The 14305-nt window shown below is 47.7% G+C and overlaps 1 protein-coding gene across 1 annotated transcript in view; it reads left to right on the plus strand.

Moving 5' to 3' along the window:
• Positions 1-14305, plus strand: part of RFX8 (regulatory factor X8) — a 67438-nt gene that overhangs the window by 33869 nt on the left and 19264 nt on the right. The window contains exons 5-7 of the mRNA XM_047779188.1: positions 7151-7214; positions 10863-10973; positions 11560-11637. Of these exons, the coding sequence (XP_047635144.1) occupies positions 7151-7214; positions 10863-10973; positions 11560-11637 (253 nt within the window). The remainder of the gene's footprint in view (positions 1-7150; positions 7215-10862; positions 10974-11559; positions 11638-14305) is intronic.

Here is a 14305-nt window from a genome sequence, read left to right on the forward strand (position 1 = left end):
TGAGTGTTGCCCTGGGAAGGTGAAGGTGAAAAAGTTAGACTTTCAATGCCTCCAAAGGCGTCCCCGCTAGATCATCGTTTTGCAATTAAGTTGCTCATAAAATCTAATAGGTCAGGAGAGAGTCAAGTCATAGAAAAACAGCAGCCCCCACAACACCGAAAATGACGAGTCCATAAGGCTCAGCTAACCTGCTCTAGAAAGGAAGTTGCTCTTTTCGACTTTTAAGTCTCAGAACCCTCACGTTGTCCTGTCCTTCTCGGGTACATTGCTCGTTATGACACACATCTCTGCCTATTGGTTACGATTAAGTGCAAGGTTTGTTATCACACACGTGTGTCTTACAAGATGAAAGAGTAAAAGAGGTGGCAGAGGTGAAGATCTCAAGTCAGAGCTGGGTTTCTAGCTCTGTGAATTGTTTCTCGTTTCCCGTACGTTAAATGGGGATAGTAATGACATTACTCATTACTTAATGGATTGTGGTGAGGACTAAGGGATTATAAATAAAGTTTCTAAGGAGTTCCCTGGTGGCTCCCTGGGTTAAGGATCTGTTGCCGAAATACCAGCTACCTCTATACACTGATGCCAAATAGAAACTCAGAGACAGAGTTGGAGGAAACAGAAAAGTAGCTTTAATTGCCTGGCAAAGGGGACACAGCAGGCTGGTGTCTCAAGGACTGTGCCCCATGGAGCGGGTAGGGAGGAGTCTTAGAGTGTCAAGGAGCAGGGCGTCATCAGCTCGTGGACATTTTCCTGATGGGGGAGGGGTCACTTGGAGACAGTGTCATCAACCTTCTGGTTCCAACTGGTCTGGGGTCTGTGTGCTTGTGGGCACCATAGAGTTAACTTTTTCTACCCTGTGGGGGCTTTAGCACCTGCAAAACAGCTCCAAGGACATGGCTCAGAATATTATCTATAGTCCTTGAGGAAGAACTAAATGTCCTTGACTTGGTTGAATGGCTAAACTGCTATTATTTTGTTTTCCTTTTTCTCTGTACTTTCCTTTTTCTCTGTTTTCTCACTTCTCTGATGAATTGATTCTTTGACTAAAGTTTCTCTACAGACAGAAGGCAGCTGGAGGACATGAGTGGGGGCTATTCCAGGAAGGCCTTGTAAGGTCCTACTCAGTGACAGATACAGTGCTGTCACTAATGTGGCTTGTGTCACTGCTGTGGGACATGTTCCAACCCTGGTCCAGGAACTTCCACATGCCGGCCGGGGGACTATGACACTTAGTGATGGGTAACTGCTCAGTGTATTTTAGTGACTAGTATCTTTCGTATAATCAAAATTATGCTTAAAGTTTTTTTGGGGCTGCTCCCTCGGCATATGGAGGTTCCCAGGCTAGGGGTTGAATCGGAGCTGTTGCCACCGGCCTACACCAGAGCCACAGCAACCTGGGATCCTTAACCCACTGGGCAAGGCCAGGGATCGAACCCGCAACCTCATGGTTCCTAGTCGGATTTGTTAACTACTGAGCCACGACGGGAACTCCCAATGCTTAAAGCTTTTCACAATCCTAGTAACACCTGTCCTGAGAGGAATACATATATGGACTGTTTCACTTTAGACATTAATGTATTCATCAAATTGAGGGTGTCTTCTCCTAATCAAAACCAAAATAATGAAATTCTTGTGCTTTGAGTGAGCAGTGGAATTAGATGCTTCAGTAATGAGAAGGTGCAGCTCCTTGATGACCCTAAGCAAGTACAGGATGTACTTATTACATTTTTATCCTCTTACCTTTGTAATAGCTTCAGGTGGTTTCACTGCTGTGAGGATGATTCGTGAGGGCGAATTTTGATGCCAAAATGATGCAAATGAAAGTCTGGATTCATGACAAATGACGTCAAAACTGGAGAATGTGAATGCAAATTGTAGTTACACCAAAAGGAACTTAAATGCCAAAAAAGCATATTATGCTAACACTACATTTGAAAGATTTTACAGGAGAAAAAGGATGAGTTTGTGTGGCATCTAACCATGTTGCGGTCCTCTTGACGCCGGACCCTTTTTTTCAGCCAAATTGTTCATAAAAACTAATTAAAACAGAATGTGATTTTTATGTGTCTATACTGCACTGAGTGAAGTGGACAGTTTGCAGGACTCAGAAGAGACCTTCCTCCGTCTCCCACCTTGAGGCCTTTCTTACCTTCATGTGTGGCCTGGAGGCTCTGAGTGAAGGTTAGAGAGTCTGGGAGCTGGAAAAGGTCTTGGGGTGTCAGATCCTGTCCCCTCTGCCATGGGGTGGAAAATTGAGGCCCTCGGAGCTCCAGTGACAGGAGGCCATGTAGCTCATGAGCAGTGGAGCTGGACAAGGATGCTCGTCCTATGGTGAGGTCCCCAGTTGGCCCTTCCGGCGCCTCCTTTCCCCCACACCTTTCCTGGGTTGGTTAAACCCTAACCTGCTGGCCCAGCCTGGCTGGGACTCTGGAGCAGGAGCTGAGGGGGCAGCTCAAAGGAGACCAAGTTACTCTGCTGGGCTGACTTGCCTCTCAGTCCCTCCTGCGCCCCAGGCTTCAGCCTCTGTCTCCGTCGTGTGACCTGGTGACTTGAAAGATCCCAGGCCTCAGAGGATGCTGGAGCAAGGCCCCTTTTGGGACTGGAAGCCCCTCCCTCACAGCAGGGACAGCTCTGGATGTTTGGTGTGGTTTTCTTAGAGCCCCGTTTTCACAGTGTCTGTGCTTTTGATCACAACCTAATAAATGTCCCAAAGGACTGAATCAGAACTGCACACAGGAAGTGGCACAGGGGCAGTGACCGCCCCCTCCAGAACATGAGGCCATCCTGGCTGGACCCTTGAGACTTTGGACTGCCGCCTCCAGGGCTCCTTGGCCTCCTCACCCTGACCCCATGGGGAAGCACCTGTCTACCAGTCCCACATCCTGGCCCAGCCAGGCTGGCCTGCAGGGTCAGCACAGCCTATGCCTGTGGTGTATACTCAGCTAAATCTGCCAGATGCCCTGGGCACCAGCACCCCTGATATGGCCCCCTACGGACCTCCTCCTGCCATAAAGCAAGTCTCCCATAGCGATTCTTGGCTCGGCTGCTTTGTAGCCAGGCTCTAATGCTGCCACCCTGTCTTGTATGGAATTTCATGCATCTCTGCTCACCAGGGGCCTCTGAAACTGGTAATTTTTAAAATAAATAGTTGGGATCTTTTTTTTTTTTTTTGGTCTTTTTAGGGCTGCACCTGCAGGATGTGGAGGTTCCCAGGCTAGGGGTCTAATCAGAGCTATAGTTGCTGGCCTACACCACAGCCCCAGCAACGCAGGATCCGAGCCACATCTGACCTACACCACAGCTCACGGCAACGCCAGATCCTTAACCCACTGAGCGAGGGCAGGGATCAAACCTGAGTCCTCATGGATGCTAGTTGGGTTCGCTAACCACTGAGCAACAACAGGAAACTCAATAATTAGGATCTTAGTAAGCCTACACATTGACCCATGTGACGGGCCATTGACCGACTGAGAGCGTTCTGGAGGTGGGGAGAGATGGCCTCTCTGTCCCTTTGAATAAACAAGCCGGCCTCTTCTGGCCAAGTGGACACGGGGACTTTCTAATAGATGACCCAGTCTCTCTATGAGGTTGACAATTTCTGTTTCCCATTATTGTTGTTTCGCTGCATAGAATCCCCCAATTCAGTGCTACAAAAATAGCACATCTCTGCAGCACCATGTCCCCTTGCAGGCCTCCGAGTGGCAAGGGGTCCCCTAGTCATCTTCCTTGTGACAGTGACAATGTAAGCCACTCTCCCTTAAATGGCTGTGGAGTTGAGCTCAAACTCTGCATTGAATAGAAACTTGGGAGTTTCACACACAAATCCAAAATAACCGTGCATCACTCTTGGTGGATTGGCCCCTAGAGCTGCTGGAGTCAGGGCTGGGGGAGGGGGAGGCATAAGGCAGAGGGTGACCCTCATCCTCCTTTTAAGTCTGAAGCCAGCCCTTCCAGCTTCCAGATTCCAGTTTCTTAGGGTCTAAGGGAAAGTCCCAGGAAGATGGCTGTCATCTGTGAAAGAGTTTAGTTAAATGCTGACCAGGTTCAAGGCTGTGATAAGTACCCACCAAAGCACCCTAGCTAATCACAGGGGAAGCTCTGCTGGGCTCATCAGGCTGCCAGTTTATAGGCCTGTAAACTGTTTTTTTTTTTTAATTACTTAATGAATTTTATTACATTTATAGGTGTACAACAATCACCACAACCAAATTTTATAGCATTTCCACCCCAAACCCTCAGTGCATCTCCCCACCCCGCAACCTGTCTCCTATGGAAACCATAAGGTTTTCAAAGCCTGTGAGTCAGTATCTGTTCTGCAAAGAAGATCATTGTGTCCTTTATTTATTTGTTATTTTTTATTGTTATTTCCCAAATACAATTTTTTTCCCACTGTGCAGCATGGTGTCCTTTTTTTCAGATTCCACATGTCAGTGATAGCATTTCATGGTGGTGTCTTATTGTCTGACTGACTTTACCTAGCATAATTTCTAGGTTCATCCATGTTGCTGCAAATGCCGTTATTTCTTTCCTTTTGATGGCTGAGTGATATTCCATTGTGTATATGTACCCCATCTTCTGGATCCACTCCTCTGTTGATGGATATTGAGGTTGTTTCCATGTCTTGGCTATTGCATAGAGTACTGCAATGAACATTGGAGTACATGTGTCTTTTCCAGTCATGGTTTTCTCTGGATAGATGCCCAGGAGTGGGATTGCTGGATCCAGTGGTAGATCTATTTTTAGTTTTCTGAGGACTCTCCATACTGTTTTCCACAGTGCTTGCACCAATTTACATTCCCACCAGCAGTGTCATAGGTTTCCTTTTTCTCCACACCCTCTCCAGCACTTATTGTTTGTAGTCTTTTTGATGATAGCCATTCTGAATAGGCCTGTAAACTGTTGAATTAACGAGAATGGGATGGGCCCCCCCAACACAGGTTCCCCTAACACCCCATTCCCATGCTGTCATAGCAAGGTCTTTTCAATTATTCATGTGACAGCTTTTTTCCTCTGGGGGTATAACCTCTGGGGAGGGCAGACCTTATCAGTCTTGATCACAGGTGGATCCACCAGGACACCACATGTAGTAGGCATGCAATCGTGAATGAGAGATGGATGGATGGATGGATGGAGCTGAATGTATTCATGTCTTGCATTCATTTTCCAAAAAAAGACATATTAGGAGCAACAGGTGAACAGATGTGGATTGTAGAGAAAGTGCTCTCCCTCCAATTAAGTTAAGAAAGCATCATGAGTGATTTTTAAGTTATCTCTTAAAGGCTGATGATCGTATTTTCCCACTTAAATTCCTTTTATCTTAGCCCTTTATTCAGTGAACTTTTATTGTTGACAGTTTCATCTTTCTTTCTAGGTTTTATTCTTATAGATGGTGGTTATGGTTTATTGTTTTTGTTGATAAATGTCTTAGCATCCTTGTGGCCCTGGGCTGTTGAAAAATTTCCCCTGGAGAAACTCCATCATAGTCCACACCTACCCAGGATGTCATTGAGACATGACAAATAGAGTGCCTGAGACATTTTGGATTCTCTCTACAGCCATCAACCTCTGTCTTCTCCAGGCTGAACAGATCCCATGCCCTGAAACCCTTTTGCCGTCGAGCAGTCCAAAGTATGGTTCCTGTTATGATAACAACTCTTACTGAAAGATGAAGAGGGTAGCTTTCTCCTGGGGGTACAGCCAGACCCTGAATCTGCCTGTCCTGTTTTGAAATAAAATGTTGTGCAGAAACATCAGTCTGATGGGTACCCGGTATTCTTCTTCTTCCTTTTTTTTTTTTTTTTTTTTTGCTTTTTAGGGCCACACCCATGGCATAAGGAAGTTCCCAGGCTAGGGGTCCAATCGGAGCCTACACCACAGCTCACAGCAATGCCAGATCCTTAACCCACTGAGTGAGGCCAGGGATCAAACTGGCAGCCTCATGGTTCCTAGTTAGATTTGTTTCCGCTGTACCACGACAGGAACTCCTGGTACCCAGTATTCTGTCCAGACATCCCTGACTTGGCTTAGAGAATGGTCTGACCCAGACCTTCAGAAGGGTGCTCCTGGGGCTTTAGAGAGTCCGGGAGCGGGGGCAGGATCTTCCTGTGGGCGATAAAAGCCATTTTCTGCCTCTCCCCTCTGGCTCTCCCCTGCCCCAGGCCACCCCTGCCTTGATGACCACTGCTTGCTTCCAGAAGCAGAGCGTTATCTGTTCCCTTTCTTTTTGTAGGTTTACTTAGAATGAGATGTGAGGACATGAGTTGGAGTGAGCGGAGCAGCCACAGCTCCGGGATGGAGCGGAAACCAGCGGGGAGAGGCCACCTCTTTGGGCACCTGTGTAAAGCCAGGGGTGGCAAGTGGGGGCTGAGCTCCCACGTTCTCAAGTGCCCACAGTTAGAGGGAAATGCACTGCCCCATGTGGATGCAATGGAGTCTGTTCTCTGTGATGTAGGGACCCAGGAGGTGTGGTGACATGGAACTTTCATCTCATTGTTTCTTCTCAGTTTCCTTGTTCTGTGAAACTCAGGATATTATCATTTCTGAGTTGATCCTTTTAAAAGCCCCAAATTAGAAAATGTAAAACTTCATCTCCACGACAACTTTTCTTTTCTCCCTGGAGTGAGTTCTTGTGATGACCTCATTTTCTTGCTTCCGGAGGGAATAAGCCTTTAAAAATAAGTATGTGGTTGTCCCAGTGTCGGAAATGGATTTTAAAAAATAAATCACCCATTGTGGAGAGAAACTTGGAGGAGGGTTTTGAAATCAAATTTATCCCATGGAGTTCGCTGTGGCTCAGTGGTAATGAACCTGACTAGTTTGCATGAGGACACAGGTTCAATCCCTGGCCTTACTGGGTTAACGTTGGCATTGACTCGAGCTGTGGTGTAGGTCACAGACTCAGCTCAGATCTGGCTGTGGCGTAGGCCTGCAGCTCCAGCTCTGATTTGATCCCTAGTCTGGGAACTTCCATATGCCACAGGTGTAGTCCTAAAAAGCAAAAAAAAAAAAAAAAAAAGAAAAAAAGGAAATCAAAGTTATCCCTCCCCCCCACCACCACCACACATCACCTCACTGCAAAAGAAACTTTATTCTTGTGCTCAGAAACAGGTGTCTCACTAAAATTATTTCTCTGTTATCTATTACGTCACAGTGGAGAGGTCGTTGGCTTTGAAAGCTCTACTAATTATGACAGCGTTCTCCAAGAAGATGGAGCAGTGAGTGTTGAATAAAATAAATTTGCTGTACTAGAACCTAGACTATTCAGTCCCTGCATAATTAGATGCAGCCGGTTTCCTGTGAGTCACGTGCTTAGCGTGGGGCCTTAGTCACTCGGACCTCGGACCTGCATTGTTGTGTGTCCACTGAGTCCTCACAGTGTTGGGGGACAGAGGAGGTCCTGTCCTCAGGAGCACACTGCTTAGATGCCCATCAGCTATTTAACTGCGCTTCTTTTGCCATAATTAGAGAGGAGGTAAGCTATTGGCAATCAATCTGTGTGAAGGGGCCTCCATTACATTTATAGCTCTTTGAATTAGGTCAGGACCCCAGAACGATGAATAGCTCAGTCTCTGACCTCACGAGGTGAACTTCACCGTGGCAGAGACAGCCTGATAGCCCTTTGATACGGCCTTGTGGACAAGTGGCATCGAGTGGACCACTGCGTAAAAGCCTGTTTTGTGACCAGCACTCTTGCGGGCTGAATGGGGCCTGAAAGAAAAGTAAAAACAGGAGTTCCCGTCGTGGCTCAGTGGTTAAGGAATCTGACTAGGAACCATGAGGTTGTGGGTTCGATCCCTGGCCTTGCTCAGTGGGTTAAGGATCTGTCGTTGCCATGAGCTGTGGTGTAGGTCGAAGATACCACTCAGATCCCTCATTGCTGTGGCTCTGGTGTAGGCCGGCGGCAACAGCTCCGATTAGACCCCTAGCCTGGGAACCTCCATACGACCCTAGAAAAGACAAGGGAAAAAAAAAAAAAAAGATAAGCAAAAAACAGGAGTTCCTATTGTGGCTCAGTGGTAATGAGCCCAACCAGTATCCATGAGGATGTGGGTTCGATCCTTGGCCTCAATCAGTGGGTTAAGGATCCAGTGTTGCCGTGGGCTGTGGTATAGGTCGCAAACACAGCTCAGATCCTCCTTTGCTGTGGCTGCAGCTACTGGCCTACACCATAGCCACAGCAATGCCAGATCAGATTCGAGCCAATTCTGTGGCCTACACTGAAGCTTGCAGCAACACCAGATCCTTAACCCACTGAATGAGGCCAGGGATCAAAGCTGCATCCCCATGGATACTATGTTGGGTTCTTAAGCTGCTGGGCCACAACGGGAACTCCAAGTTTGTTTGTTTGTTTCTGAAAGATCAGTTCTTTTCTGGGCCCACAGGAAGGGCCCAGAAGGAGTTAACTTTAGGAAGTCAATGAATTTGCTCATTATTCTTCTTTGTGATAGCTTTTTACCTTTACGTTTTTACGATACTGTGCTTTCAGATGGCATCTTCTAAACAGCTAAAACTGTGATGTATCTGAAATTACAATTTTGAATTCTAATTAGAAAGAGCCGTGTTGAGTATAGGGATTTTGGCAGAGTTGTACAAACAGTGTCTGCTTTGAGGTGTACAAGCCTCCCTGGGGAAGCTGGTTAAGTTGAGAGATTTCTGGCCTCATGTGATTCATGGAGCCCAAGTGCTATGAACGGCCAGCACCTCCAGGATCCTCAGTCCTTGGTTTCAGGACCACACTTGAGAATCATGGGCGTGGAATCTGGCTGCATCAGAAGAAGTTGGATGAACACAGCCAGAAGGTCAGGGTGTGCTGCGGAGAAGATGGACGTGGTTAGGATTGTGCAATAAGAGAGGGTAGCCCAGCTTGGCAGTGAGGACCCCTCAGTCCTTCTCTAGTAGATGCATTGGTAGCCTGGCTTGGCATTGAGGACCCCTCACTTCTTCTCGAGGCCAGGGAACCCCATGAAACAGCCCCACCCTTTCTGATGACCAGCCCAAGGTCACCCCATCCCCCACGCTGGAAGTATCCGACTCCAAATGTAGCCAGTGGTGGGAATGAGGGTGGAGTAGCCCCCCGGAAACCAAACAGCACCCAGTGGAATGACACCCTTCGAGCTGTCATCTTTCTGTGAGACCACTTTAGGTCTTTATATAGATATCTGTGTCTCTCCTTTCTCCCCAAAATATTAACAACGGGAGTTTAACTTGGCATCTTCACTCTACTCAGTGCGTTTTTTCCCAGGGAGAGAGTCAGTTGCTTTCATAAGATGCTCAGCAGGGTTCAGGGCCACAAAAGGGTTGAGAAGTACAGATTTTAGGTCATAAAGAGGGCGGTTGAATGTGACCTTAAACTCCCCCCAATCCACAGGGGGATGGATATTGGTTGATATTGAGGAAGCATCGGAGCAGGAAGGTGGCTATTGCTTGTGGGTGCTATGCAGTGTGGAACGCAGCGAGTGCGCTCCTGGCCCTGAGGGTGGGTGCGGGCAGCCTCCAGAAAGTCTTTCTGCCCTCCCATGGCTTGTAGATAAGAACCTTCCAAAAACCCACACAAATGATCTATGAAGCAAGACGTGAGTAGCCCAGCCAGGCTCTGAGCACCTGAGCACCGAGAAGGCTAAGGATGAAATTCTGGCCTTGGCTTTGGCATTGTGCTGCCCAGCAGGTCATCAGGTTGGAAGAAGTGAAGGGAAAACCCTCCCGAGGGCTGAGGGCTGCAGTCCAACTTCCCACCCCCAGGGGTGCTTCCACCTCCTCCATTCAAATGGCAATTATCCTGAAGCCATCCTTTCAAGTGAAATCCCCTCCTTCCTTCAAACCAGAAGCTACTAGCGCTGCCCCGCCCCCGCAGTCTGGATAATTCAAGGCAGGAATATTGAATTTACTTTCTGCCCTGTTGCCTTTTTCCATGCTTGATGGAAATGCAATCTGTTCTCCAGAAAAACCTGTGCTCCTCATTTTCCCTGTTAGTTAGGCCCGGAGTTATTTTTTTGTTTTGTTTTGTCTTTTAAGGCTGCACACGCGGCATATGGAAGTTCCCCGGCCAGGGACTGAAGCTGAGCTGTAGCTGCAACTTAAGCAGCAGCATGGGCAACGCCAGATCCTTTAACCTGCTGTGCTGTGCGGGGGGGATGGAACCCACGCCTCCACAGCGACTTGACCCGCTGCAGTCGGATTCTTAACCCACTGCACCACAGTGGGAACTCCCTGAGATTTTTTTATATGACTAAAAAACTCCATCATATGGGCAAGGTAACCCAGACAGGATATGGTTTTAGTTCAAGGAGGGGCAATTGTAAGGACAGAAGTTGTAGAATGTATTTATGGCACCAAATTGTTCATAGGTAATATTGCTATCTTATGTTACTAGACAGCATTTGTAACACACGGCTGCAAGAGTGTAATATTTTAAACGCTAACTCCTCCCCAAGGACTGTAGTGGGCAGACTTACAGAGGAAGGGTAGTGGCATTTACAGTGAAACAAGAGGGAAAAGTCGCTGGGATCAATATTGTGTCTAGAGGTGTAGATAAAAGATTAACCTATAGGAACCCATCATGGCTCAGTGGTAATGAACCTGACTAGGATCCATGAGGATGTGGGTTTGATCCCTGGCCTCGCTCAGTGGGTTAAAGATCTGGCATTGCCATGAGCTGCGGTACAGGTCACAGATGCAGCTTGGACCCTGTGTTCCTGTGGCTGTGGCATTGGCCGGCAGCTGAAGCTCTGACTTGACCTCTGGCCTGGAAACTTCCATATGCCAGGGGTGTAGCCCTAAAAAGCAAACAAAAAAAAATTAACCTGTAGCAATAATATAATTGTGATGTGGCTTAAGGAAGTAACCCATGTGCATATGGTTTGCAGTGTGACAGTCATTCGTTGGTAAAGACAGACCTGGTTGGCTCGCCTTTGTCTGGATTCAGGAGATGTCCGTTCTGGGAGCAGGAACTGGCAAAGAAGTACTCCTACAGATCGGTAGGTTGACACTGGGGGGACTGCCTTGTCACACGTTGGCTGCCTGGGCAGCAAGTGGCTTCTTAGTTGGCCTGTGATCACAGCTGTACCAGATGGAGTCTTACTTGCCTTCTCCCAGACCCATGGGGACCGACATGCCCTCTGGGCTGGGGGTGGTCCAGAGACTCGGATCTCCTCTTCAGGCCCTGTAGGAAGGCTCCACTTGGGTCCCCGTCACCTTCTGGAGTGAGGGCCTTCTCACCGCAGAGCAGGGAACAGATATGTGGGTTTTCCAGAAACTAGGCCTGGGGGATCTGGAGGGGGAAAATTAGGATTAAGAGAGAAAGATGTCAGAGATTGGTGGCCTTTCGAGTGGGTGGTGGGGACCTTGGAAATATGTTATGACATCAGAAATGAAGCCACCTAGTGTTAGGCCAGTAAGTTCCCATCACTCCACGTGGCTAAAACCCTTTGGCCCCGGGGAAAGAGCTTGGCCTCTGTCATAGCCCACCTGCAACACCAGCAGTGCCCTCGGGCAGCAGAAAAGTCTTACAGTTAATCCTGGAAGTGGGCTGGGTACTGAATTAATTCTCTGTATCCTTTCTAGATGGCCTTTCTGGCTGATGAATACTGCAGCTATTGCCAAGGTGTTTTACAAAATGTGAAGAACCGGGACCTGGAAAGGGTAGGGTCTTATCTACACAATGCAAGCCTTCGTGACTCCTCATCAACCTTTCTACCTGAAAAGACCTCTCAGGGGATACCTAGTGGGGATGCACTGCTTAGAATGCTGTTATTTTATAGTCAGAGATATAAAGTATCACCTCTTGAAGGTGATACTTTTATTCAGTTGAATCATTTGGAAATGTTCCAAGGTACTAATAAGAATAGCTTTTTGCTCTAAAAAGAAATTCACTTGTTTTTCAGATCCTAATTATTCCAGCTGTTTTTTGGTTGTTGTTGGTTTCTTTTTTTTCTTTTGACCATGCCTGCAGCATGAGAAAGTTCTTAAGCCAGTGATCGAACCTGCGCCATAGCACTGACCTGAGTCACAGGAGTGATAAGCCAGAGCCTTAACCCACTAGGCCACCAGGGAACTCCCATTTCCAGCTGATTGTGAATTAAGTATGGATATTATTCCCCCTGGAATTTTCAGTGGTGACTAAGAGCCATTATTAACACATGCTAACCAAAAAACCAGCACTTGGAAGCAAAGTGGCTCTGGCATGGCTATTGTAGTGACTGGATTTTATTCTAGAATTGGCAGCGGAAAAGCTGAGTATAAATTTCTGAACCATTCTGAATTCTCTCTTTTGCTATATAAAATGAAAAGCCATGGAAAGAAGTGCACATTTAAATGAAAGGTTTTCTGAGGGATAAGTGTTCTGAGTACTTCGGCTTTGGGAGATAATGTTCATTCAGCGTGAATGCGTCCAGTGCTTGGTGTAACGTGCTGGGGGGCAGGGACCAGGCTGTCTTCAGAGTGGCCCCTGGCCTGTGAGCACAGTGTTGTAAATATCCACCCACATCAGGTTCTAATCCATTCCCTCTTTTTTTTTTTTTTTTGGTCTTTTTACGACCACACCTGCAGCATATGGAGGTTCCCAGGCTAGAGGCCTAATCGGAGCTATAGTTGCCAGCCTGCACCACAGCCACAGCAGCATGGGATCCAAGCCACATGTGTAACCTACACCACAGCTCACAGCAACCCGGGATCCTTAACCCACTGAGGGAGGCCAGGGATTGAACTTGCAACCTCATGGGTCCTCATTGGGTTCGTTTCCATGGAGCCACGGTGGGAACTCCTAATCCAGTCCTTCTTTCCTGCACATTTTCATCAAGTCTTAACTCAGTTCTTCCCCTGCAACCAACACCATCTCTGGAACTAGAACTAGGAAGGTATTCCCCAGAGGGTTGGAGACACTTATAGTCTCGTACGAAAGGAACAGGGTAAGCCAATGTATAGGATATGGTATGGAAAGTTCTAAAAGACAGTGTGATTAGACTGTTCTGGGTGCCCCAAGAAAGAGAAACAGAGGCAAGTGGAGCATGCTCCCAAGGAAAGGCAGTGGTGACTCTTGTAGAAAAACAGACTCAAACTGGGGTTAGCAGAGGGGCTCCAGATCAGCGATGCAGGAAGAGGCAGCAGGATGGTCACAGGCATCATGGGACAAAAGGTGGCTGTGACTAGATTTATTGTCTCTAAAGGAGAGATGCCAGAGGGGAGGTGGACATGGGCTGGCACTAGAAAGGGCCTCCCATGCCCTCTTGGAAACCAATTTATTGAGAAGACGGTGGTTTGCTGTGACATTGATTGAAGTCCTGTATTAGAACAGAGAGGGTCAGGGAGGCTTTTTTCACAGTCAAGGTGAGAAGTGGAGGGTTGTACCTGGAGCAGTGACAGTGATGTCAGAGAGAAACAGGGACCGATTAGAGAAATATTTCTGAAGCAGACACAAGGGGATTGGATGACTTGGGACTTGGGCGGTGAGGGAGTGAGTGGAGTTGAGTCCGTGGCTGCTGTCTCAGCCCCACCCATGAACCCCAAAAGTGCCCGCCTTAGAGTGAGAGGGTTAATACACCTGCTCACCCCATTCTGGGATCTTTCATGAAATACCTATGAGTCTCTTTGGAGATGTCTTGTCGAGAAGAAAATTTCAAATCAGGTAATTCCAGCCAGCACAGAAGGAACAGCTCCTTGCCTGGGGTCACTGGTAGGCTCTGGAGTCAGTACTGAGGTGCCTCAGAATACCTGAACTCCAGAACTATGATGTCTCAGAATGCCTGAGCTGCAGTGCCGCCATGCCTCAGAGTACCTTAGCTGCAGTGCTGCCATGCCCCAGAATACCTGAGCTGCAGAACTATGAAGTCTCAGAATACCTGAGTGGTAGAAGTCCCCAGAAAGCAGCTGTCTTCATTAGCTGGCAACTCAGATTGGCCACCTGGTCCAATGATGGAACCTGCAAAGTCAGCATGGGGGAAAATAAAGAGAAGGATGGAAGCTGGACAGAAGTTGTCCACAGAAGGCTTTACAGAAGGCTCCCTTGTGGTGGAATCCATTTCCCCTTTGCCCACACTTGGGTAAATTCTGACAGGATGTCACGGTGGAAGCGTCTTTGATTACATACTGTTACACCCCTTCCTGAGCTGCAGAATAATTGAGGGGGTCAATCAGTCAATGGAAACAGTCTAAACTGTGGCTTATGCCCCCACCCCCCAGCCGGAAGCACCTCCTATCCTAGTCAACAGAGCCCCCTTGTGGTCAGAAACAGCCTTCCCTCCAGAAAGCCGCCTCCAGGAAAGACGTCCACATTATAGCACCCACCTGCAGGTGCTCTCTGATGGGTTCAAAA

Source organism: Phacochoerus africanus, chromosome 5 (genome assembly GCF_016906955.1).
Source record: "Phacochoerus africanus isolate WHEZ1 chromosome 5, ROS_Pafr_v1, whole genome shotgun sequence".
NCBI classification, from domain to species: domain Eukaryota; kingdom Metazoa; phylum Chordata; class Mammalia; order Artiodactyla; family Suidae; genus Phacochoerus; species Phacochoerus africanus.